The sequence below is a fragment of the Lepisma saccharinum genome, chromosome 4, assembly GCF_977018435.1.
Source record: "Lepisma saccharinum chromosome 4, izLepSacc3.1, whole genome shotgun sequence".
Lineage (NCBI taxonomy): Eukaryota > Metazoa > Arthropoda > Insecta > Zygentoma > Lepismatidae > Lepisma > Lepisma saccharinum.
The window spans coordinates 62,904,523-62,930,288 of NC_139232.1; the positions used below are offsets into that span (position 1 = coordinate 62,904,523).

A 25,766-nucleotide genomic window follows, 5' to 3' on the forward strand; every position below is an offset into this window, starting at 1 on the left:
AATCCTACACCAGTGACCAGGTTAGGGTCTGTAAGATAGTTACCCTAACAGCTATCTGAGAAGTTCGATCCTGGGTAACACAGTAATTAACCTAGACCCTAGAAGACCGAGAAGGTGCGTGCCAGATAGAAGGGTAAGATGCCATGGTTTGAGTACGATTTAACAAGGCTTAGACCGAGAGAGTATCATAACGAACATTTGGAATAGCACACAAATAGACAAGCGGGGAAGCGAAAAACACAGTTTATCTTTCACAACCTTTTGAGAACCATCCACGCTTACAAGCACTCGCCTCTTGTGTCTAACCAAACAGTGTTGTGTTTAGTTTGCCCGGGATTGTTTACAATCACGATGGAGTAGAGCGGGAAAGAGCTCACGTGGGGCATTCAACCCCTTACCTCCCTCGAAGATGCTGAGATCTAGAAGTATGAAGCCTTACCATCTAGAAGTCATGTCATTCATCACGCCGCCAGGGGTATCAACATCGCCAAGAGGATTACATCAAACAGAGCAGGCAAGGTAAGCCGAGTGAAAGAGTGTGACATCTGTAAATGGAGAAGCTTCGTTCGCCCCATCGTAACTATAAACGCCCAATGAACTCTTATATTTACGTATAAATTACTCATTGACATTGCTTACTACGGTGATTAGATCGTACCAGCAATAATTTTACTATGGAAATCAGAGTACAACTTTCAGTCATTCAATTAGTGTGTTTTTGTCCATGCTTAAGCTTCTACCTGAACATAAGATACCCGGAAATGGAAACGTGAATGTAAAAATAAGAAAAGATGTAATCAATGCTACCGTTTTTAAACATCACCTGCAACTAAATTTGTATTAATTAATGATGTCTTTTGAAATGCCGAAGTATGCGTGAGAGAGTGAATGTAGGAATGTAAGGGACATTAATGTAAGTGTTTCATGCATGTTCTCTTATCTAGCAATTATATCATATAAAGTAAACTATCCCTGTGGTGTGTAATTTTCAACTGTAACATCTATTCTACCCTATACAATCTCTTGGGCTCCAACTGATGGCACTTACCCTGGCACAAAAGATAAATATTGTATTAATCATTACCTATTGTTTATTGGTTTCTCGTTTGTTTACATTACCCATGTAATGTACCGCCAGAGCGTCGTCAGACACACTAATGTTTCGCCACAGATTCTATCAAATGTTGTGTGTGGTTGCCAGCATTTAGGAGGCAAAATGGGCTTTTTTTGAACAACTGTAGCGCCATAACTACGCACCAACGAGAAAAATGTTACTGAGAAAAGTTGTTTGTTTTGATGTCCTCTATACGTTTCCATGGTCCGTGGGTGCCATTAAAATGACACCCTGTATATTTTGACAGTATGTAAGGAAATGTTTTTTTATCTCCCATGGCTGCACCCATACACTACTGACAAAAAATAAAAAAGTACAAACTGCTTTTAAATGTACATTTTTATTACAATATCTGTTATAAAAAACTGTAACAAACATATCAATATCACAGTCAAGACAGTACAATAAATAGTCCAACCTACAAAAAATAAGTGGACATATATATACTCTCTATATTCCCTTAAAAAATTTATTTTACGCAAGAATGATGCAAGGTAATGTAATAGTTCATAGTAATACTGTTTTTAAAAATAAGACATTTTCACATTTAAAAGCTTCTCAATAATTTGATCCAATCACAATCTAGTTTCTACATTTGCATATTAACACCACCCTGAGTTACACACATGTTATAGTATAACCCTCTCTTAATGAGTAAGGTTTTGTGTGTTCCGCATTCAACTATTTTCCCTTCATGTATTACATATATTTTGTTTGAATGTTGGATTGTTGAAAGTCTGTGTGCAATTGTGATACTTGTTCTGCCTTCTTGAGCTCTAACTAGGGCTTCTTGCACAACCTGCAATGAGAACAAAAAGTAGTATGTTGCAGAGGTGTATTCCAACAATCACACAAAATTAGATTGAAAATAGGCTAATACTTCTTGGGGAAAGTATAAGAACCAGTGGCTCTGACTCTTGATTCATCCACACACTCCCAAAAGTCTTCCTGTAAATTTAAGTCAGGATCCATATCGGATGTATGAATATTGTGTGGGAAGTTTTATGTTATTGCTGCCTTGCCTATCAATTCATTCTTGTGATTGCAGTTTAATCTATGTGTAGAATTTCAATATATTTTGATTTTTGTTATTTAGAATCGCTTTTCTGCCACTTTTGGCTAATTGTGATGATGAGGATGAGTGATGATATGATCAAGCGACACTCACAAAGAGACCAGAATTTGAACTGGGACCCCTAGGATTGTAGCATGCTGTGCTGACCACTCTGCCATGGAGGCCAGCTCTATAATTGTAGATCATTGTGTTTGTTCCTTATATCTTTTTCATTCATCCATCGTTCATCTTCATCACTACGAGGGTCACTATTTATATTTTGAGCCTAACAATGAAAAAACAGGAATTTGGCATTGAAAACTGCTTTATTGTTTTTCGAAGTATTCTCCTTTATGGTCAATACACTTTTGCATTCATTCGAACCATTTGTCAAAGCAGTTTTTCCAATCTTCTTGAGACACCTCCATAATATGGTTTTTGATCGCATCAACGGCGTCTTCCACCGACGAAAATCGTTGCCCACGCAATTTATTCTTGACATTCGAGAACAAGAAGAAGTCATTGGGTGCCAAATCAGGACTGTACGGTGGATGACCCATCAATTCGATTTTTTGACTGTTCATAAAGTCGGTTGTTAGACGAGATGTGTGACAGCTGGCATTGTCTTGATGAAGAATGATCCGACGGCGTTTGTTTGTTTTCTGTATTTGACCGAAGACCTCTGGCAAACAAATTGTTGTGTACCATTCAGAGTTGACCGTTCTACGTTCCTCTAAAGGCACAGTTACCACATGACCAGTTTTCCCGAAAAAACAGGCGACCATTTGTTTCGATGTGCTTCGAGCGCGAACAACGTTTGTTGGATTGGGTTCATCTTGAAACACCCATACAGTCGACTGCTGTTTAAGTTCCGGCTCATATGCATATATCCATGATTCGTCACTTGTTACAATCTTATATTCGTCTTTTGAAGCACCACGATTGTATTTATTGAGCATTTGTTTGCACCAATTGACGTGAGCGTCTTTTTGAGTTTTTGTCAAATTTTGTGGGATCCAACGAGAACATACCTTTCTCACAGCTAAATGATCATGTAATATTTTATATATGCTGGTGGAACTAATGCCTATGGTTGCCTCAATCTCACAGTATGTCACATGACGATCTTGCAGTATTAGGTTTTGCACAGCATCAATGTTTTCTTGAACAACAACTGATTTTGGATGACCTTCGCGAATCTCGTCGGTGAGCGAATGGCGGCCACGATTAAATTCGTTATACCAGCATTTCACAGTGGCAAAGGATGGGGCTTCATCGCCAAATGTGGAAGTCAGTTGATCGATGCACTCTTGTCTTGATAATCCACGCCGAAAATCGTAAAAAATCATCACACGAAAATGTTCACGAGTTAATTCCATTTTATTGTTGTCGCTCAATCTCCAAGGCAACATAAACAACACAAATGAAGCTATTGACAAAACATTTGAAGTACGTTATAGTCAATAATTCCAGACGATTCCGTGCAAACGTCAAATCGTGCCTAACTTCAATCAGTGTTGCCAAGGCTCAAAATATAAATAGTGACCCTCGTATTAATCTAAGGAGGGGAAAAAGCAACATAAATCGCTGTTTTTGAAGGTTAGAGAAACTAAACAATCACATATTTTTTAAATACAAAAATGGAAGGACAGCACAAAAGTGGTTTAATCACTGAAGCACTGAATTTTAATTTATTTAATCTTCAATATTTAAACTTCTTCGTTTTGATAAATTATTGTTCAAATAACAGAAATCAGCAAGTCAGGATATATTTTCCCTATTTCCCTTTTCAGTACGTAATTTGTGAGCCCAGAATTCCCGTTCCTGAGATCTTTACCTGTCGTAAACAATGCAGCTTCTATGTTTAGTGATGACAGAAAGGCCATCAGGATGAAGGGGGAATTGTAGAGGAGGGGGCTAGGATCAATGTTCGCCAGCAGAAGAGACAACAAACGCTCTGGGGTGCAGTGTGTGGCAGGTGGCCTCTCTCCCAGAAGGAAACTACCCTGGCCACACTATTACCGTGCTTGAGAACCAGTGTTTCCTCTTCCCATCCCCTTGTCAAGGGATTTAAAGGGAGCACGGGTCCACTCCTCACCCATCAGGAGTGTCCCCAGGCTAGAGAAAGCTTCTCAGGCAATCCCTGGCAAATGGTTCAAACTATTCACATGCTGTAAGCAAACAAATGTATGAATCGAAGGTTGGTTCGGAAGAATATTGCAAAAAAATAAAAAATAAACTTTTTTTAAAAAAATTATAGCCAGGTCTTCTCAAATTACCTAGAGACCCAGAGCATATGATGCTGATAACAACAGCAGATTTACGGGGGGAAATCCATAATTTTGCTTCTAGCATTGGATAATGGATGGACCAAATTTGCAGGGAAGCACAACACAAAGACCACGCTTTGAGGACATGTAATGCCCATTCCCTATTTTGAAGTAAAAAAAATAAGAAAGATATATGGATAATATGCAAAACTTTAGAACACCATAATTTTTGTGAAATTTTGAAACTTTGGACATATCCCACTGGACCCCTAATTGCCGCACATTGTGAACAAGTTCATTTTTTCTGGTTCTTTTGTCATGAACACTTTCTGTGGTGGAAGACCCCTTACCTTTAAATCAATGGATTTCAACATTCATTGGAGCCACGGTGGTCAAGTCAGTAGAGCTTCTAACTGCCATGTGGGACACCTGGGTTCAATTCCCAGGGTGGATCATCTAAGGTCGAAATTATTCCGGCCTTGTCCTCGGATAAAGACATTCAGGGGCTCACCCAGCCTGATATCAATGGATACCGGAGGGCAACCTGGGGGGGGGGGGGGGGGCTACCCTCACATCCCCTAAATGTGCCTGAATGGCATGGTGCTATATGCACAGGGAACTTTACCTACTTTTACCTTCTGAACTTTCGTGAGACTGCAGCCCAATAACCTGGTTTTCTTAAAGTTGATGCCCTGATCTCAACTATTTTACTTGCAAATACTTCTCTCAATTTTCAATCTTGATACATTCATTAATATGTACCTTGGAATTAATAGTAATATATAGAGCCCGGAAGTGCAGGCATTTATTTTCGTTAAAATAGGCAGGCAAAAAGGCATTTATAATGTGGTAAATAGGCACTAAAAATGAAAAAAAGGCAAAATAAACAGAAAAAAGGCACATTTAGAAGTTGCTTACTTTTATCTATAATTTCTGGCAAAATGTTAAAATCTAAATTGGGAAGAGCATTTCAATTTTCTCCGTCTTGATTGCACATAACTACAAGGTGCTTTTTAAGTTCTCAACATTCATTGATAGTCGTCTGTCAGAGAGAATGTTTTTTATAATAGAAAATTATATTTCTACTTCGACAGAAGTTATTGGAGCATACATATAACAAGCTAATGTAGCTGGACTCATTTTGGTAACAGCATTTTCACCTTTTAGAATATCACAAATTGTTTTCAATTGTTTCAAGTCCTCATTTGCACTCACTTCCCGTTAGCACTTTTCCACAACAGCTCACCCCTTTTCTCCTGGCACTTCCATCATCTGCTGCATAGATTCCTCGAAGATTTTCATGGATGCTATAATTGTAATTGTCTCTGGCAATGCACCATAATGTGCAAAAGTAAACTTGAATAGCACAGGAGTTTTTTCACTTCACGAATTGAAGCCGCTTCATTTTCTGGAAGAGCATCGATCACCTCACTGATTTTTTGAAGGTTGTTAGCATAATATATAATTGCTGATATCCAGGTTCCCTAACTCGTCAAGACTGGTTGCTGAGGTAAACTAAGCTCAATCGCAACTTCCTGAAATTTTCGGGTTCGAGAGGGAGATTTCAGAAATATTTTCTTTGTGTTCGAAATCAACCTGTCCACTTCAGCAGTCAATCATGCACAAGAAATGTTAACCGAAAGGCAATATCCTGACTCAGCATGAAATACTTTTTTCTCACACTTTTCTCCTTCAGCAATGTTGAAACATGCGCGAGTTCAATATTACTTAAATAAGGCGAAAATTATTCACATAATAAACGGAAGAAAAAGAAATGCCAACAACGTTTTTTGGGAGAAAAATAATTTATATACACATTTTTTTTAAAAAAATGTCAAATTTCATTGAAAAAGGCAAAAAAAGGCATTATAATTAAAAATAGGCAGTGGGGTCCCAAATAGGCAAAATGAAAAGGCTTCCAAAACATTCGAAACAACATAAGAAACATATATCCGGAAAAATCTTATCAATATATGCAGTAGATAAAAAGAGGCATTTTGCCAAACTTCCGGGCTCTAGTAATATATAAATTATGGCATAATTGTAGAGTAATACGTTTAATTATAGCTATGCTTGTTGACAAATATATGTATTATATACAGTGGAATCCCAATTTTACGTTCCCGGATTTTACATAATCCCACATTATACATTCAATCTTGATGGTCCCAATATAGCAAAATGTTATGAAATTTTCCTCAATTTTACATGTTCCCGCATCTTAAGTTTTCTCAGCTTGGTCACCTGAAAAATGTAAATTTGAGGTTCCACTGTATATTGTTATTGAAAAGATCTTCCCATCCCAAGTAACCACCACCATTTACCCAACATCAGTTTTTACGTGGGAAAGGTTGGCTTTATGTTGGTTGGCAAATTGACGTTGGGCCAACGGTGGTTGCCAACGTTTGCCCAACCATGGAAACGTGAGTCAAAATCAGTTTTATAAACAACTTTTTAAAGCTAAGACAACTTTCAGGAGAATGCTGAAAATTCTAGAGTGTAAAATAAGTTATATGTAACAGTGTTTCTTTTCGAATGTTTCAGTCACAGCACATACTAGAAATATAAGATTTTTTTAATGAAAATAGAAGCTATTTTTAACTTGCAGTCATTCATCAGTCCTTTGTTAGATGCCATGGATGAAAGATGTAGTAGAACAAGAACATTCTTACAGGTATTATTATTGTGAAGGTGGGTAAGCAATGTTATGTGCAGACTAACTTCCATTAAAGGTGGAAAACTAAGTAAACTCTAAAAGGTTTTCATGCTACCACTTGAAGGTATGGTGCCTTGAAAACAATGATACCATGTGACTCAGAAAGTAGTGTGTATCTTTTTATTTTTATAAATAACTGGAACTATTGTTTACATTTGGCCTCACAATAAATTATGCATATATCAGAAAACAAACCTATCCATTCTTTAGTTTTCAGTACGTTGGGCCAACGTAGTAAAACTATATGTTGGCCCAAGCTAAAAGAACATGTTGGCCCAACATTGGAACCACGGCTAAAATTACCCTTAGCCAACGGTATGTTTTTGCATTGGGCAACCGTTGACCAACAATTTTCCAAAAAAAATTGCTCAACACTCCCCAAAAACTTTGACAAAAGCCGTTTATGGCCATTTTGGTTTTACACCCCCCAAGTGGAAAATTGGAGACATACCCTTTGCAAAGAAATCGATTACCATGTGCAAGTAAATCTTCACATTGCGCCATTGAAAAAATGAAAAATATATCATAATATTCTTATTTTCTTTATCTTATTATTATTATTTTTGTTTCTATATTATTATTGTTTTTTTTCTTTTGTGGTAGGAAGTCAAATTTATATGTTTCCTCATATTTATACAAACACATGCATGCATACATACCTTTTCACTTTCAGCATCCAAAGCAGAAGTAGCTTCATCCAGCAATAAGACTCTTGGATTCCTGATCAAGGCTCTAGCTATGGCAATTCGCTGTTTCTGTCCACCAGACAACTGGGTCCCTTTCTGACCAACATTTGTTCCATATCCCTGGGAGATAAATGATGCGGAAGTGAAGTCATATTTTAGTATTTTTTGTTAAGTCTTTTAAGGCTTTCAACATTAGCCACTCAAGTATTACTTAAAATGAGATAACACCAATTCATCAGTCAGCAGTAATTGTACAGATTCCACTTACGTCAAACCATTTAGCGATGGGAATTTTTCAAAACCAAGATCTTGCTTTCCACAGATGTAGACACAAATACAGCATGAAATAAGTAGAACTTTATACCCTACCTTTCGACCCTCTTTCAGGGTCATGAAATGGAAAGGACTTTGATTGGAAGAGGATATCACAAAGATATTGGCCACCTAATGTTGTTTTACTTGTGTGTGTATTGTGTTTGGGTCTATACAAGTGAAGTGGCAATGTATGTGAAGCATGACTGTCCAAGCATGGAATGTTCGGTGTTTTTTTCCTTTACATTAAGATATTGATGTCTGTTTTGGCAAGAATATAAACAAAATTATGTGTGTGCGTTTCTCTTTTTTAATACAGCATGGAAGATTTTTATTACTCTGTCCAAAACTTAGGAAATTGGTACTAGCAACTTGCATCATTGTTGAATGCATTAGAACATACAGAGACCAACAATATCAAATATTGCTTTTGACACATTATACTACTTGCATTACTCCAATACACAGATTGGTACAATAGTGATTTGTGGTAAAAATGTTACAATAGTTCATCCCTACTATCTACATCATCCTTCATACAGTATGTATTTATCATTGTAACATTTCTTTGCTACTTGCTATTATGTAAGAATGATTGAAGAATTTTGACGCAGGACAACCTTCAACATCGACTGCAAAACTGAATCGCTTTGGAAGGAAGACAATGCTGTGCATTTGGTGGGATCAGAAGGACGGACAGATGGGCACAATGTATAGTTAGCGATGACGCAAAATTTGAATAAAGCATTTGTTACCTTTCTCCCCAGATACACTTGTTTTCTTTTGGATCAATTAAGAATTATTAACTGGCACACCTGGTAACAATGATTGATTTTGGTTACTTTTACTTCGCATTTCTGCCACTTTTGGCTAATAGCAAAGATGATGGTGAGTGTAGATATGATGAAAATGAAAATGATGAACGGACACACAAAGAACACCCATGCCCAGACTATGATTCAAACCCGTGATCCCTGGTATCATATCACAGTGTGCTAGCCACACCACCAAAGAAGCCAGCATGATAATGAGAAATGTTAATGGTTGCCAGTAAAAAATTGCTTCTAACAGGATAAAATTACATTGTAAATACATTTATCATTCATACTAAATCACAAAATAATATAAATTTAGATTTTATATGATTTTTTTTAGTGCTTCCCAGTAATTTTACCATCCTTTAAACAGCACGAAAATCATACATTCTCTGCTATGTAAATCTAATGTCTCTGATAACTTCCTGGCAAAAGCAATATATTATAAATACAGTGGTTACAGTACGTTACCAGTTATTTCAGTCCTATTTTCCATTAACAATTCTCCAATACACTTTACTTCAGTCGTATTTTTCATAAACAATTTTCCAACACACTTTACTTCAGTCCTATTTTCTACAAACACTATTTCAATACATTAAATCAAAAGTTGGGCCCCATCAAAAAACATCCAAGCTATACCCCTGTCTGCGGACAATTTGAACCCATGATATTTTAATTCTCTGGAATAGATGACAATAAGTAGGCCACATATTAAGATTATCTTAAGAGCATTGTGATTTAACATTATGACTAATTATCTCCATTGCACAACAGCTCATTGATGGCTAAGGCATGCCAAGCAGCTTTTCTATTGGTTAGCGCATTGAGTCCGATCCCCACTGTTTTATGGTTTTCAAGGCCAGATTAACATTATGATATTCTGTGTAAACAATTATGCCTATCCTTCTGTGGGGCTATGATTATCTAGTTGGTAGGGTGTCCACTTGCGACATGCGAGACCCAGATAAGATTCCCGGGATAAGTGTTCCAAGGTTGGAGTTTTTTCTAGCCTTGGTCCTGCATAAAATGGTTCCACCTATCCACACATACCTGGGCCAACCCTGGGTGGTAAAGGTGGTTGGAGAATGATGCTGATCACATCGCATCCAAAAATGGCTGAGAACAAGAATGGAAAGGGGCTAACCTCCCCTACGTTCCTCCATAGCATGGTACAATGTTCACAGTGTAACTTACCTTACCTTACATTCTTCGTAATATTGCCTGCTGACTGCTGTTTTGTCGTATATCAAATTTTTGTCAGAGATGAGTTGATGACGTTACTATCTTTTGTACATGTTAATGTGTGGCATGAATTATCAACAATAAAAATTAATCAGCTCTCCTGTGAAGTTAGTGCAAATGGACGTACAACAAAATAGTATTCAGCTGGCGATGTGTCAGGTTGTGCAACTTTTCAAGTGCTCTGTACAATGGATTGCATTCTTGCATGATTATGAACCCTTCCTAACTTTTACAAACTTAGCACAAAAATTTAACATTTAATGCACGAACACAATATATGGTATAGCTGGACTTGATAAAACTTTAATAAAAGAAAGAACAAGTAATCCATAATACATACAGCTGGAAGGGACGAAATAAAATTGTGAATGTTTGCCACTTTCGCTGCTTCTATAATATCATCCATCTGCACATCTCGAGTGTTATCACCATAAGCAATGTTCTCCGCAATGGTTCTGTTGAACAAAACTGGCTCCTGCGACACAATACCCAGCTGTGATCTTAGGAATGGTACACTCAAAGTTTTCAAATCACAGGAGTCAAATGTCTAAAAAGAAAAAAAAAAATGAAATACTGTTAATGCATACTTTTACACCTACTTTGGGCTCACCCTTGAGCAGTGACTTTGCAACTTCACAATAGATATGTAACAAATTTCTATTAACCTTTTGTTGCCCAAGGTCATTTTCACACGTAACCCTTTTCATGCCTGAGCTGATTTTGAGCAAAATTCAGAGTTTCAATTAAATGAGTGTAGATCAGAGGCTAATTGCCCTAGAGAGATGAGTCGTATACTGTTCGTTGTACGCGGAATGAACCAGAGATTCAGACTATATAAAATTTATGCAAATTCGGCGTATATGTGGCAGGGTGAGGGGGAGAACACTCAAAATTCCAAAATTTCCATCCCCGCCCAAGAAAAAAGTACATGACAGTGTCCACATGCACATGTAAATTATCGCTGACATGTAAGAAACAGAAAAATATTTGCATTATTATCATATGACCAATGTAATGCGAGTTGTACCCCTGAAAGAAAAGGCCTGCGTGCCACTGTCTCAAGCTTCGGTTTTCAGCGAAATGCAGGGTTACATTGAAATGACTATAGCTCAGAGGCTAATAGCCCTAGAGAGATGAATGATATACCATTGTACGTGGAATGATCACAGATTCAGACGATATAAAATGTATGCACATTCGGCGTATATATGGAGGGGGGAAGGGGGAACTCCCACAAAAATCATTTAAAAAAAAAAAAAAATGGCGTTCGAGACGATCAGGCCCTCGAGGGTTACATGAGAGTGTCTCGATCAAGACGATCAAGCTCCTAAAGGTTAAAGGTTTTACCTTGTGTATTGTATTGAAATAACTACATACAAATAAAAATATATTAAATTTCAATTAATCAGACTGAATTGCCAGAACACAACTGACAGTATACACTGATTACAATCTCGTGCACAATTAAAATGCTTTCTTTACTTTTTCCAATGATTTATTCTGGAAAAAGAATGAAGGTGTGGATTAGAATACAGTGAAAAAATTAATAAAAGTCACATCTTTGAGACAAGCCCCACTGAAAATTATGTCTACTGTTCTCAGTAGATTAATAGGTGCTTTGAAACGCCTACTGTTTTCAGTTGAGGAACTGTACTGATAATGTTTTCTACTCTTTTCAGTAGCCCAACCATGTCTACTCTTTCAGTAGCTGAACTGTACTGATACTGTTTTCAGTAACATAATTGTACAACTAACATCTTTTATTGTGTATCAGTAATGAAAAAAAAATCTTATCTATACATCTGAAAATACAATGGAAAAATCATATAAACAACTAAAATAAATGTATGGTAAAGCATGTGGAATTTGCTACTTAGGAATGCTTTCGCAGAAAGAAAAAAAAATTAGTGAACACGGTTCTAAGTGTGTAGCTTCATTGTAGTTAACACACTTGTAGAAAATTTAAAAACATACTGTTTTAGATATAACTCGACTTATTACTCTTCCTATATTCACACAAAAGCAGCAAAAACTTAGTTTAAACAAAGACCTTATCCTCAATGCTTGAAAAACCAAAACAAGCAAACACTGTTGACTATATTGATCAAAAGATTGCTCATTTCCGCAATTGAATTATGCAAACATAATAATAATAATGGAAATTCCATGCTGAAAAAATGACAACTGATATGATCATGCTGCTAGCTGCTTTAAAGTTGAGTTATTTCTTAATGAATAGAACTTATTCATTAAGATATATCTGACTTCAGTAGTATTCATTAGAAAAACAGTAAAAATTCAGTTCTTGGACTGTTTTTCCAAGGCACTTCTAAATCTCTAAAAATATAGTGTCAAGAATTAAACTATCTATTATTGGAGTTAATAAATGATTTCATAACATTTTGTAGTTAGTATTAGTCATTATCATAGGTGCCGACTCCATGGGGCATGGGGGGGCTCGCGATGTGGTGACAGAGCCCCCTAAATAATTTTGCTTAAGAGGATCTAATGTATTATTTTGCTTCTCCTGTAAAGTATAATCTGAATTGTGCCACATGAACTTAACTTGAAATACACATTTGAAATGTTCTAGACCATCAACTTGGGGGGAGGGGGGGGGGCTATGACCAGAGACACCAAAACACATGACTTTTTACTATATACTAAGTATATATTGTTAACATTTTTACTAAAAAGAGTTTCAAAAGAAGATGTGCATGAACTAGGAGAGGGGATGGAACATTCTGGCTACAAATGGCTCTCACATGACATTCAGAACGAGATCATTGATATATTAGGGAGATCTGTTTTGCACTTCGTGGTAGCAGATATTAAAAGTCGGGAATATTTTGCTATTATGGTTGACGAAACTTGTGATATATCCATCCGTGAACAATTGACATTTTGCATTCAAACAGTAATTGAAAATTTTAATATATTTGAGGAATTCATGGACTTTTATGAGATTCCGTACAGTACTGAGGCCAAAACAAAAAAGGGAGGGAGTGAGTCATTCTTTCAGTGATTAGAGCCCCACAATAATTTTGACAAGTCGGTGCCCCTGGTCATTATTATACACATTGTACAGTACAGTAGCCATACCGTAGACATACAATTGGGTTATGGATTCATAGTACACAGTAAAAGACATTTAAAAAACAGAAGAATTTGCCTACTGTAAACAGTAGAAATTTCTAGCAGGGAAGGTAAAGTTCCTTAAACATTTCTATGGGTTAAACGAACCATGGCAATGAAAATGCACAATGTGCTAGTTTATAAAAATATATGATCATTTCTTCCCTGCAAATGTAATAAAAGTTATCTGCACTATTAACAAATAGAATATCTGGATTGATATGCAGTCTGGAGTTTCAAAGACATTGTCAAATGAACCTATGCACTCAATGTGGGTTCAGATATTAGTACATGATCAATCTCTTTGTCTCTCTCTTAAAAAACAGACAATTGACAAAGTTTATTGTCATGCTAATGATCAGTACCTCAAAATTAGTAAAGACTTGCTATTTTCATTTCAGAAGCATTTTGTGTGGTGTTCAGTACACAGTACATTCAAAATGGCCTTAGAAAGCAATTATTTTTCATCCATTCTAGTTGGTAAGAAGTTAAATTATTTTACTTTCTTTTCTGGTAGGCACATAATATTATTCTGCTGTGACAATAAAAACGTGCTTACGCCACATGCCGGCAGACATTTTAGTGTACCACAGCACAAAACAAATGAACAGCACCATAAAAACACATTACCAATCTGTCCGTCTTACAATTATTTTTATGCAGAACATATTTACAGTACAGCAATTTCATTATTCACTGCATTTGGCGACTAATGTTAAAATAACTTACTACTGTGCCCTCAGTTGGATCATAAAATCGCTGGATCAGTTGAATGCATGTTGATTTTCCACTTCCACTGGAACCGACTAAAGCAACAGACTGCCCTCTTTCCTCAATGGAGAAATTTATGTCATCTAAAACTTTTGATTCAGGTCTACCTGGATATATAAAACCCACATTATTGAAGCCCACGCAGCCCTCAGTTCTAACCTGCAATGAAAGAATGTGCTACTTTATATCAATACCAAAAAATATGGTCTAAATGCACAAAGATTACTTGCTGGTATTGAAAAGTTACAAATACAAGATGGGTACTTTTATTTGAAGCCTAAAAATTGCTCTCTGCTCATCTACAGTATTTACTAATGAAAGGAAACTAAGATTACATTGATCTTTTGATTCTCAAAATAATAAATTTTGCAGAATGTTCTTCATTATCTAATCACTCAAGTGGGTGTCATAGCCACCTGTGATCCACAGTGAGTTTTAATGATATATCTTGTCACTATATTTTCTGACCTGTTTTCATGGATTTAATGCTCATTTCACACTATGATAGCTGAGGTTTTGGCCATCAAATGGATAGCCACAGCCAGAGGCATAGTGGCTGCCCCCACAACGTGGAAAGGGAAGGGGGGTCTAGAGATGTAGGGGCCCCGCTATGTTCTCTCTCTGTACTTTTATGTAATCCCAGAAATTCAACAGATAGTGTCGCTTATTTTTTAAGAAATAGATTTATGAAACAGAAATCTGGTTCCCAGTATCGTATCATGTGACGACGTCTGTGATAATAAACAGAGGTGTATCGTCTCAGACAGAGGAGTTGAGGCTACTTGACACATGGGTCTCCTCCGAAGTGCAGAATTAACTTACTTGCTCACAGATTGCAATCGATGGGAAAATTCTCTCATCTCATACCTTTATAGCTACACAGCTTGTCGTAAACATAGTGTGGTGTAGTACAGTTATGAATCCAATAGAAATATTCAGTTACTCAACAAGTATATGCCTGATTGTTGCACAATACCTAAACAAACAAACTTGATAATTCATGATTCTTTTTTCACTAGTAATATTAGTTTTACACGTGATATTTAAAATGTAACTTCCCACCAAATATTTTCAAGGGGGACCAAGCCTCAATGTGAAATTGAAATAAGATCTGAGATAAATTTCCCACATTGTCCCCACCTGTTATGTTTTACTTCAAAGGGGTCCAAAATCTCAGGAGTTTGAGCCCTTAGATCCAGTAGCCCCTATTCCATCATGCTGGGTATATAGCGTATACAGTGCTCAAAGTGAAAATTCTTAGCTGCAAATTTGCTTGTTCGAGTTAGGGGATAGAAGGAAGGATCCTTATATGGCTCAATGTGAAGACAATGTAGTAGTTGGAGGAAGAAGCTCATGCAAATTATTCTAGTTGGGGAATGCTTTATGATTTTTTTCTTCATGGGGGGATAACATTACCCTGAGTCCCTTACACCCCCCGCAACCCAACACACACACCCACACAAACTCTTCGAGTACTGATGATCTCTTTCGTATTAACAAAATGGTTCTTGTTTCATGAAAAAGTATAAGAAATATCAGTGGTATATCAAAAAGAAATGGCATTGTTCAAATTATGAATAATAATATTGAGGCCCATACTAACACCAAAATTATACACCGTGTCCATGCGGCAACAACCTTTTATTTTTTTGGTGGAAGGGTCCAGTCCATCGAATACATTTCATTGGTGACAAATTTCAGTGAATAGAATAAAGTTCCAACAACCCCCATAACTGAAATGATAAATTTGCTTGAGAATATAACTCAATATTGGCAATAGAAGTGCAATGTGAGTGACTCTTACGTTGAATCTTGGGCTGGTGCAGCCAGGGGCTGGCTTTTGGGGCTGAAGGGGGCATCCACCTCAAAGTCCAAAGAAAGGAGTGTTTACTATCCTTCAAACAATTTCTCCAAACAGTTCTTTTTAAATATATGTGTATTATATGTAATGTACATTTTTAAAAAACTTTCGAACAAAAAATACAAAGGATCACAAACAAAATATTTAGCTCTGTGAAGCCTCCTCCTCCTCCAAAAAAAATCCTGGATCTTCCACAGTGCTGAAGAGAAAATATTTCTAATTTCTTCTTCCACATATTTATCAGAGATTCAGAACAGCCTAATTTAGTTCTGAGAAACTACTACACTGATATATAGCCTAAGTTGATGACAAAAAATGGGAAGACAGAGTATCTGCGGTAAAGGTTTATTTATTTTACAACTGGGGGGTTAGCTAACTATTTGGGTGTCCCTCCCACTCTGGCATCATCTCGATATCTATCTTTTCACTAAAGGGGCCCCCAATATTTTACTCGCAAGGGGGGGGGGGGGCAGAGAAGTGTGCTATGCCATTGGCCACCGCATACATTTTATCTTAGTTTTTCACATAATTCATAATTAAGTACAGTTGTGTTCATGCACACATTTATTACTGCTTAGTATGTTTTCCACAATGGTTTACAACTGCAAAATAAAACATGGGGTGATGTTCAAATAAAGTTTTCTGTATTACAAGAATTCTGTCTTCACTTTTACTCTAATTCATTTGAATTTAAAGTTTAGAAGGTTCAAAGCAACATATTTATGTGCAAACACTGACTGTTCACACTTATGAAAACTATGAACTATGGAAGAAGTGTAGGCACAAAGAAAGTACGCACCAAAAGGTTAATACTAGGTCAAACCAATACCTCTCTCATGCTTAAGGAGGCTGATTTCCTTATCAATTCCTGCAAAAACCTAGTCTTCATCACTGAATTAGTTTAATATTGAATTTTAAACAACCATCTAATGCCATGTGCTGGGATAGCCATATTTGATCCACCTTGCCACAAAACAGCATAAATGCAAGTAAAAAGTCAACACCAAGCAGTCATCAGTAGGGAGGAAAGTTAAATTAAAATTGTTAAATTGGAGAGGAAGGAATGTCATTAACAGCTGTTCGAAGCTCTTCAGAGGCCTTGTGCCTAGGTTGAGAATTATTTTTGGATTTTATAGTAGTACTTGCACATCATATTAAATAAAGATTGCCACCAATGTTTTTTTTTAAAAATGCTATTCCTCCAACCCTGATCCCCTCCATTAACATGTCAATCTTGATTTTGTATATGTAAGATTTGATTTGATTTCTCTTATTTAGCATCACTTTTGGCTAATCGTGACAATGAGCATGAATGATGATGTGAAATTGATGAAGGGACACTCACAAGAAACACCCATTTCCAGGCTGGGATTCAAACCCGGGATCCCTGGCTTCATAGCACATGGGGGCCAGCTTGTATGTTTAAGAAAATGCCACTGTTTTATGCTACTGAACATTCCATTTTTATGAAACATCTAGAACAGCATAATATACATTTGCGTCTGTTGTCCACACACACACACACAAAAAAAAACCTTGGGACAGATGCTAACTGAGCTCTAATTTTCTTCCTGATAAGGACTTAGCAACAGGGTTGAAAACTCGGTTTTGATTTTTTACTTGCGTTTGTGGTGTTTTTGTTGGAAGGTAGGTCAAGTATAATTTAATTTTGTTGAAAATTACATGTCGGATTGCAAGTAATATATTGAAACCATACCATATCAATCTAACAGTGTCTCGCTTATTGATTGATTGATTGAGTTGGTGTTTTAAGTCCACTTTATGCACAGTAAGGCTAATCAGGACTGGACCTACAGTTTAAATTGGAATCCGAACCACTATGTGCCTCCACCGGGTATTAAACCCGGGACCGCTTGATTACAAGGTGACAACACTACCACTGCACCATCAGAGAGGTATAGTTTCACTTATTAATGTTCACTGGCCCCTAATTAGATGATCAGAGAAGAGTCACTTGGACAGAAAGCCCACTCTTGCCACACACCTGGTGCTTCTCTGAACTTGGCAGAATACCTGGGCTACAGAAGCGTATCATTCGACATTGGGTGATTAAATTATCATTGGCATTGGATTGGTCCTACTTAATACTTTACAACACCAACTGTTACTTACAAGCTTGCATCCTGTATCAGATGAAGAATCAAATTTTGGTTTGCTGTCAAACAATTTAAAGAGTTTTCCAGCACTGAACATGGCTTTGTTGTAATCAGGTGCTATTGTCATTGCTTGACCGACCATGTTCATACCAAAAATCAATGCTTGAGTCGCTCTATAAAGAAAGAAATATTGTAATATAAGTACTATTAATAAGTCTATGAAGATTGGGAAACTAGCATATGAAGGACGTTTATCTGTTACAACAAACAATAATGTAATGAGAGTTTTTCATTGACAGAAATAAGGTACTGACTGAAGAAAATAACCAAGAACAATCAAAGTTATTACATTCACTTGGAGTATGAAAATAATGTTAATTCTAAAAGACTCTTCTAATCAAATGGAATCCCTTCTCACAAGAACAAAGAAAAAAAAGTAGGGCTGAGCCAATACCAATGCCGATGTATTGTGCCAATGAAGTTTTGTGCAGCATTCTCGTGGAGTCCGTGAAAGACCAAAATACTGGAAAAGTATCAGCCAGTATCGGAATCAGAAAGTATCGGCTGGAATTTATTTACCAATACCGGCTGATAATTTTCCAGCATCTTGGTATTTCACCGCACAATACTTTCGCAGACTCTAATTATCCTGGAAACTATGGAACATTCAGTTTATTTTTATCTTGCACCAGTTTTGTGGAAAAAAACAACTGAAGTTTGTAATACCACAACATGGAATTTAATAATCTGATGTAATACTTGAATATTTTAAAGCAAAAATGTTGGTAAGTTGATGCATATGATTAGAGTATAATATTTACACACAAATGTTAATCAATATTTTGAACAACTTTTAATTATTAATATTTTCAAGTATTGGTATCAGTATCGGTGGGAATCGATGAGATTATCGGCATTGGTATTGGTATCAGCTCAAATTGGTATTGGCTGAGCACTAAAAGAAACATTTCAATTCTGTTAATATACCAGGTTTTACTTATTTAAAAACTACACGAGGACAGCCAAGACAGATGTTCAGTGTCATGCAATTATAGAATCCTTAACATTTCTCCAAAGTAATTGCTGATCATTGAAATTTGAAAACTGCACACTTAAAAACCTCCTGTCCTGAGATAGTTCATTGTATAAACAGGTAAAATGTTTTTATCAAGCTCTCATGAATATGTAACCTGGCAAATTCACATTTTGGATAATCTCATTTATTTTTAGTGCATTGTGGCTCAGTCGGTAACGCGTCTGACTGCCATGCTAAAGGTCCCGGGTTCGATCCCCGGCCGGTTCAAATCCGGGAACTTTTCTAACGGTGGAAGCGGCCCCGGCGCCTACCCAGCGTCGAATAACATGGGTACCTGGGGGAAACCCTGGGGGGTAAAGGCGGTCAGGGGCGTGATGCTGATCACATCACCCCCACTCACGACCGGATCAAGAAAGTGTGGGGCGTTACCCCCACACCCCCTATACGCCTTCATGGCATGGTGCTATGCACAGGGGAACACTTTACCTTTTTTTTTACAGTAATTGTGGAATTAGAAGGGTTGTGAAATGTGGTTGTATACTTAATGCGCATTTCTTAAGCAAATAATGATAGCAATGCTTGTAAGTTCTTAAATATAATAGCAGAACATACGAATATAATATTGCATCCTTAACATATCTGCCTATCAGTTTTTCACACAAAATAGCATATTTCACAGCATAATCATAGCAACAAAAATTGGTGAATTACCTTTCATCACCTAATCATCGCATCAGCATGTCAGATAAGGAAACCAATAATAGCACAGCAGAATCATTGGGCACAGATGATTTTGCAAATTCATACTTCACAACACTGTAGTAAACTTTCTCAAGTGTAATATTTCAACCACAATGCACAAAACAATAATCAATGTGTTAACTCTTTTTCAGAAGGAATATTTTTAGCTAAACTGTCATGAAGAAATTTGGAATATTCGACTTCAACATATATGCTCACATATACTGTTCATCCTAATCTTGCAAAGACAGTTTACATAGTACTACATGATATTTAACTATCGGTAATACCAACGTATTTTTTTAAAATAAAAAAAAAACTTCACATAATGGTCGCACCCTGCTTTATGCAAAAATAACTTCGGCATAAAATCTGTGACAATTATGTGGTGAAATACGGCATTCCTCCTGTCCCATTGACTCAGTACATTGTGTGTTGGACTTGTAAAGCTCATCTCCAAAAGTTCTGGGTTTGAGTATTAATCTTGGCATAGGATCTCCTTTGTGCTTGGTCTTCCATCAATTTGCTTAATAGTCATCATGATCAACTCAAAGAGGTAAAACATCAACATTAAATAACCAAATGTAAAAACACAAGCAACAATTTATTTATGTGAAATATAAATAAATATAGATATATCGTGTAACCTTGATTATATACTTTTCAGAGGACTGTAGTCAAAAACTAATAATACAGAAAAACTCATATCTGGTAAAAATATAATGTCATGCATCATTGGGACCAGAAAAGTATATAAATTGAGAAAATGTAAAATCTGAGAACATACAATCATTGTTCCCTGTAATTCTGCCAAGATTTAATTGTGCACAATTAATGTTCTGATATACATACTTAAAGGGAATTTCAGATTCAAACATTATATTGACTGACATCAGTGTTTACATTCAAAACAACGTAGTACACCCTGGCCAGCACACGACTGGCAATATGGCCAGTATAATTTTGTGTGTGTTGTCCTGGATTTTGTCCTTGTGTATGCTGAGTGCCCCTTTACAGCCTCAGTTTTTAACAAAAATCAGAATATTTTAATGTTTTAGTAACACGACACTGCAATTATGCTATTTTAGTTATGATAAGGGGCTGGACCCTGTATAATGTGACAGGTGCAAAATAGCCTAAGTGCTGATGCACCCAAAATTTTAAATTAAAATTTTAAAAAAATATCAGAATTTTAGGTAAGGGGATAATTCCCCGAATATATTGAAGGGTGCAGAATGGCCTGAAGTGCCTACGCACCCAAAAATTTTAACTCATTCATTCATTCATTCAAAAAAAAACAATATCAGCTCATAATGTCTAATAATAATGTATGGGGTTAATCACTAAATAAAACATACAAAACTGTACTTACTGAAAGATGACTGTATAGTTTAACTTCTCACTATGAATCAAGTACCCTCCATAAAACAGGCATGTACAATAGGCAAACGCTGGTATGGACACTGTTAAGCCCATGACGAAACCTCGAATGTGAGCATTCCTCAGAGCTTTCCAATGTGGAGCTAACAATGAATTCACAAATTTCTCCAGAAATGTTTCCTCAAGAGACAGACTGGCTACCGTTTGAATATTCCCAACAGCTTCCACAGCAATCTATAAAAACATTACAATCTCTACAATGAGCACTTGATGCACAATTACATAGCAAAATTTAAATTATTAATTTATCATAAAAAAAGGGTTGATACTATATGTTACATGCCAGCAAAGTAATGAAAATAGACTATTGGTCTCATCTGAATATTGAGGAAGGGCTCAAAAAATTTTGTTACTCATATCCAGGTACATATTATAATTAACATAGATATAAACCTTATTATTTTCTATCATTTAAGATTAGTATATTCAATAAAGAAAAAAATAGCACAACCTTCATTTTATTGATTGATTAAGTTGGTGTTTTAAGTCCACTCTATGCACTGAAAGTCTAATCGGGACTGGACCTACAGTTTAAAGTGGGATCTGAACCACTGTGTGCCTCCACTGGGTATCGAACCCTGGACCCCTATATTACAAGGCAACGACACTACCACGGCACCATTGGGGAGGCCCTGAACAAATTATATAACTATAATTAAAAATAAACTTTATATTTAGTAATGCAATTTTATATTCTCAACATTTTCATTTTTTTACCTTCTACTTGAAATTAATCCCAGTTTGGCAAAATTAAACTTCATAATCACTAAGCACAGTGGATTTTTATTTTTAACAGTGAAAAGATTTCATATGAAATAGTTGCATTGAATGATATACACACACACACTATTATATTTACTATTACCCATAGGCAGCAAAATCACTTGGGTTGTACATTCAAATGGTTAGAACTATGTCATTTGGACCAAGCAGTTCTGGGTTCCATTCCCGTAGAAGTCCCAAAATTTCAGTGCTGGCCCAGCTTTGAGAGTTAATAGCCCATTTAATGAAGGACAAAAAAAAGGCCAATGTTGGGAATAATTCCAAAAATGCTGAATTTTGGTCAGTTGTTAGAACACTACTAGTAGTGCAAAATCACAAAAGTTTCCACCCCTCCCTGTAATGCTCCCACCCACCAACATCAATTTCGCAGGACTCTCAGTTATTGACCTAACAGTTGGGCTGAAAAGTTCGTAGGCTAACATAGTAAAAAATATTTTTTTGACAAAATTCGATTTTATTATTCAATATAGTTGCCTTCGAGGGCGATACAACGATTATAGTGGTCATACAATTTTTCGATGCCATTTTTATAGTACGATTTCTCTTCAGCCTCAAAATAGGCCTCAGTTTCGGCGATTACCTCTTCATCAGTGCTAAATTTCTTTCCAGCGAGCATTCTTTTAAGGTCTGCAAACAGGAAAAAGTCACTGGGGGCCAGATCTGGAGAATATGGTGGATGGGGAAGCAATTCGTAGTCTAATTCATATAATTTTGCCATCGTTTTCATTGATTTGTGACACGGTGCATTGTCTTGATGAAACAGCACTTTTTTCTTCTTCAAATGAGGCCCTTTTTTAAATGATTTCATCCTTTAAACGCTCCAACAACGCTATGTAATAATCTCAGCTATTTCGATCAACTTCACTTTACGATCATTTAAAATTATTTTGTGGACTTTTTTGATGTTTTCGTCGGTAACAGCCTCTTTGGGGCATCCACTGCATGCATCGTCTTCGATGCTCATTTCGCCTCGTTTAAATTTAGCAAACCACTTCTCAATGGTTGATTTTCCTGGTGCAGAGTCCGAATAATGTTTATCAAGCCAAGCCTTGGCTTCAACAGTATTTTTGTTTCGCCAAAAAGCAATGCTTTATTAACACACGAAATTCTGTTTTTATCCATTTTTTCACAATAACAAAAGCTGCTTCACTCACAATGCTATATCTCACGAACTAATTATCCGGCAGCTGTGAAATTTATACACGTATCTTTTGAAGGTTAGTACTAAGTAAAAATCACATGGATTTAATTCTAGTAACGCCATCTATGAGTCAGCCTACGAACTTTTCAGCCCAACTGTTATATCTCCATAACCAATGGTCGTAGGCAGGTAATCCTTTTTTAGTCTTAATCCTAATTAGATGGGCTACAAAAAAGATTCTGTTTAATTTTTCGATAATGTGATTTTTTTCTAGCACTTTCTAATGTTTTTGCCTTGTAACTTTGGAACAAATTATATGACAAGAAATTGCTTCGAATAAAAGTTGTAGTCTAATTTATAAGCTTTAAAATGATATTAGTTTAATGTATTTTAATGAAAGATACACCATAAAATGTGTCTCCAAATGTAAGATAGTACTAAAAACGTGTGTCGTTAAGCCCAGTGGTCAAGTCAAGAATCATTGCCTTTTTTATAAAAGCAAAGAGACTTAGTAGAATTAATTGTTATACCACTTAAGACAATGTTCACTCAAGTAGCCAATCACCATCTGCATGCCATCTTGAAAAGAGTCCACCATATTAGATATTTTTGATTTGATATATCTTGGGAATGGTGGCACCTGTCATCTTCCATTTTTCTTTTCACAAATGCTCCAAATAGTGTAAACTTTTATAATATATCAATAAATATATTTTTTGGAGAAAAAAATACGTAGTAATTTTTGCAGAAAAACTCGGTGCGAGTTGAAACTCTTAATAATTCTCAAACCAAACAGTAGTATTTTGTAACATTACGTAACGTTTGTTAGAAGATATTAAACAAAGTGAACCCTTAAAACACTATTTTTTATATTTATAAATTTAACTCAAATAATATTTTTAAGAGAAACCTAATTTGATTTTTGAAAGTAGGAGTTATTGAAGTTTATCCAGTATTAAATTGTTATATAATTTGAAAGAAAAAACACACATTACTTGTAATTGATGATACGAAAATACTAAAATTTGTTTTATAAAATATTTTGTTATGAATTTCTCATTATATCTGTTTCCTATTTGATGAGGTATCCCAATTCAAATCCTACATTTGGATAATGTAGTGTAGGCAAGATTTTCCATTCAACACCAAAGCACCTATACTTTATTCCCAAAAATCTCTGGAGCAATGCCGTGCATAACAGTAGAGAAGGGGAGAAAGCGAGTGGGCCGAGCAAAGTAGTACACGCTGATGCAAACAGCTGGTAACTGCAGTCCCTTTTCCTCCCTAAACATACTAATGATAGATAAAACCGGAACACTTACAGAAGGAAAGCCTAGAGTTGTTCAAATTATAACCACGCTTTCACTGGTCGAGCCTTCACCAGTTACTACTTGTGCAGAGACTTACTTTCGTTCCCTTGCTCCATGGATTCCTGGGACAGAGTATAGTACCTCGTGCTTGGTTGTAGTGGTCTTGAGAGTGAAAAACCCACTGCAGATTGCACAGAGATTTGATGTATAACGAGGGGTTTATTTCATGATGATTCTTTGCCAGGTGAACAACGTCTCATTTAAGCTATCACACTGAGAGTTTTGGGCTTTTTTAGTTCCTTGCTTGCACCAGTAATCAAAATTGAGATATCTTGAGTCATGTTCTGTGTTACAATTGACAAGGTATACATGGCCAGCACAGAGCCACTGAATCCAATTCGATATTTTGAATATTGGTTGGTTGCATGCAATAATTGGAATTGTCCTGGTTTTAAAAGGTTTAATTGAGTGACGTGAAACCCATGTCACATTATTGCAACTTATTTAGTCATCAAGAAACAAAAGTAGCAGTGCTGTTACATCACAGGGATGAGTTGAAGTTTGAAGTGAAATTCAAACTATGTTGCACAGTGTGATTGCTACCAACTCTGTGCTAATGCAGTTCATAACATGTCGACACCAGCTGGTTCCTTTACTTCCAAGTTCCTAACTCTTGCGATCTTGAAGGCTGAAAGGTTCTGAGCTCAAGTAACTCACTCACTCTCTAGCCTTCCGTCTGTCCTAATCCTGGGCAAGATCAATTCAATCTTTTCCATCCTTACGGTTCTCTTTTAGGTCCATCTCAACGTTATCTCTCCATCTTCGTCTTGGCTTTCCTAATTTCTCTTACCATAAGGTTTTCCAACAAGAATCCTATAAATGCTTCTTTCCTCTCCCATCCGTGCCACATGACCTACCCATCTAAGTATTCTTGATTTAATTATTCTAATAATATTTGGACATGAATACAATTTATGCAGCTCTAAATAATGTAACCTTCTCCACACATCTGTCTCCTCATCCCTTTTAGGTCCAAATATTTATCTAAGCATTTTGTTTTTGAATACTCTTAATTTATGTTCCTCCTTTAATGTAATGGACCAAGTTTCACATCCATATAATACTACAGGCAACATTACTTATAGCGATATAGTTGTTATCTTTGCTCATGTAAGTGCCCTTGTAAACAACCCAGCTCTGCTGATTTCTGATGGAGGAG

General features: G+C 36.3%; 1 protein-coding gene across 5 annotated transcripts in view; it reads right to left on the minus strand.

The window, feature by feature from the left end:
• Nucleotides 1-1,445: 1,445 nt before the first annotated feature.
• Nucleotides 1,446-25,766, minus strand: part of LOC145986515 (ATP-dependent translocase ABCB1-like) — a 98,982-nt gene continuing 74,661 nt past the window's right edge. For 3 of the 5 annotated variants that reach the window (XM_083120618.1, XM_083120620.1, XM_083120621.1), the window contains 6 exons: nt 21,246-21,487; nt 18,113-18,269; nt 14,077-14,277; nt 10,553-10,759; nt 7,814-7,960; nt 1,447-1,913 (listed from right to left, as the gene is read on the minus strand). In XM_083120618.1, the coding sequence (XP_082976744.1) occupies nt 1,704-1,913; nt 7,814-7,960; nt 10,553-10,759; nt 14,077-14,277; nt 18,113-18,269; nt 21,246-21,487 (1,164 nt within the window). In that variant the 3' untranslated portion in view covers nt 1,447-1,703. Of the gene's footprint in view, nt 1,914-7,813; nt 7,961-10,552; nt 10,760-14,076; nt 14,278-18,112; nt 18,270-21,245; nt 21,488-25,766 lie in introns of all 5 variants that reach the window. The other 2 variants (XM_083120617.1, XM_083120619.1) reach the window with 1 other exon arrangement.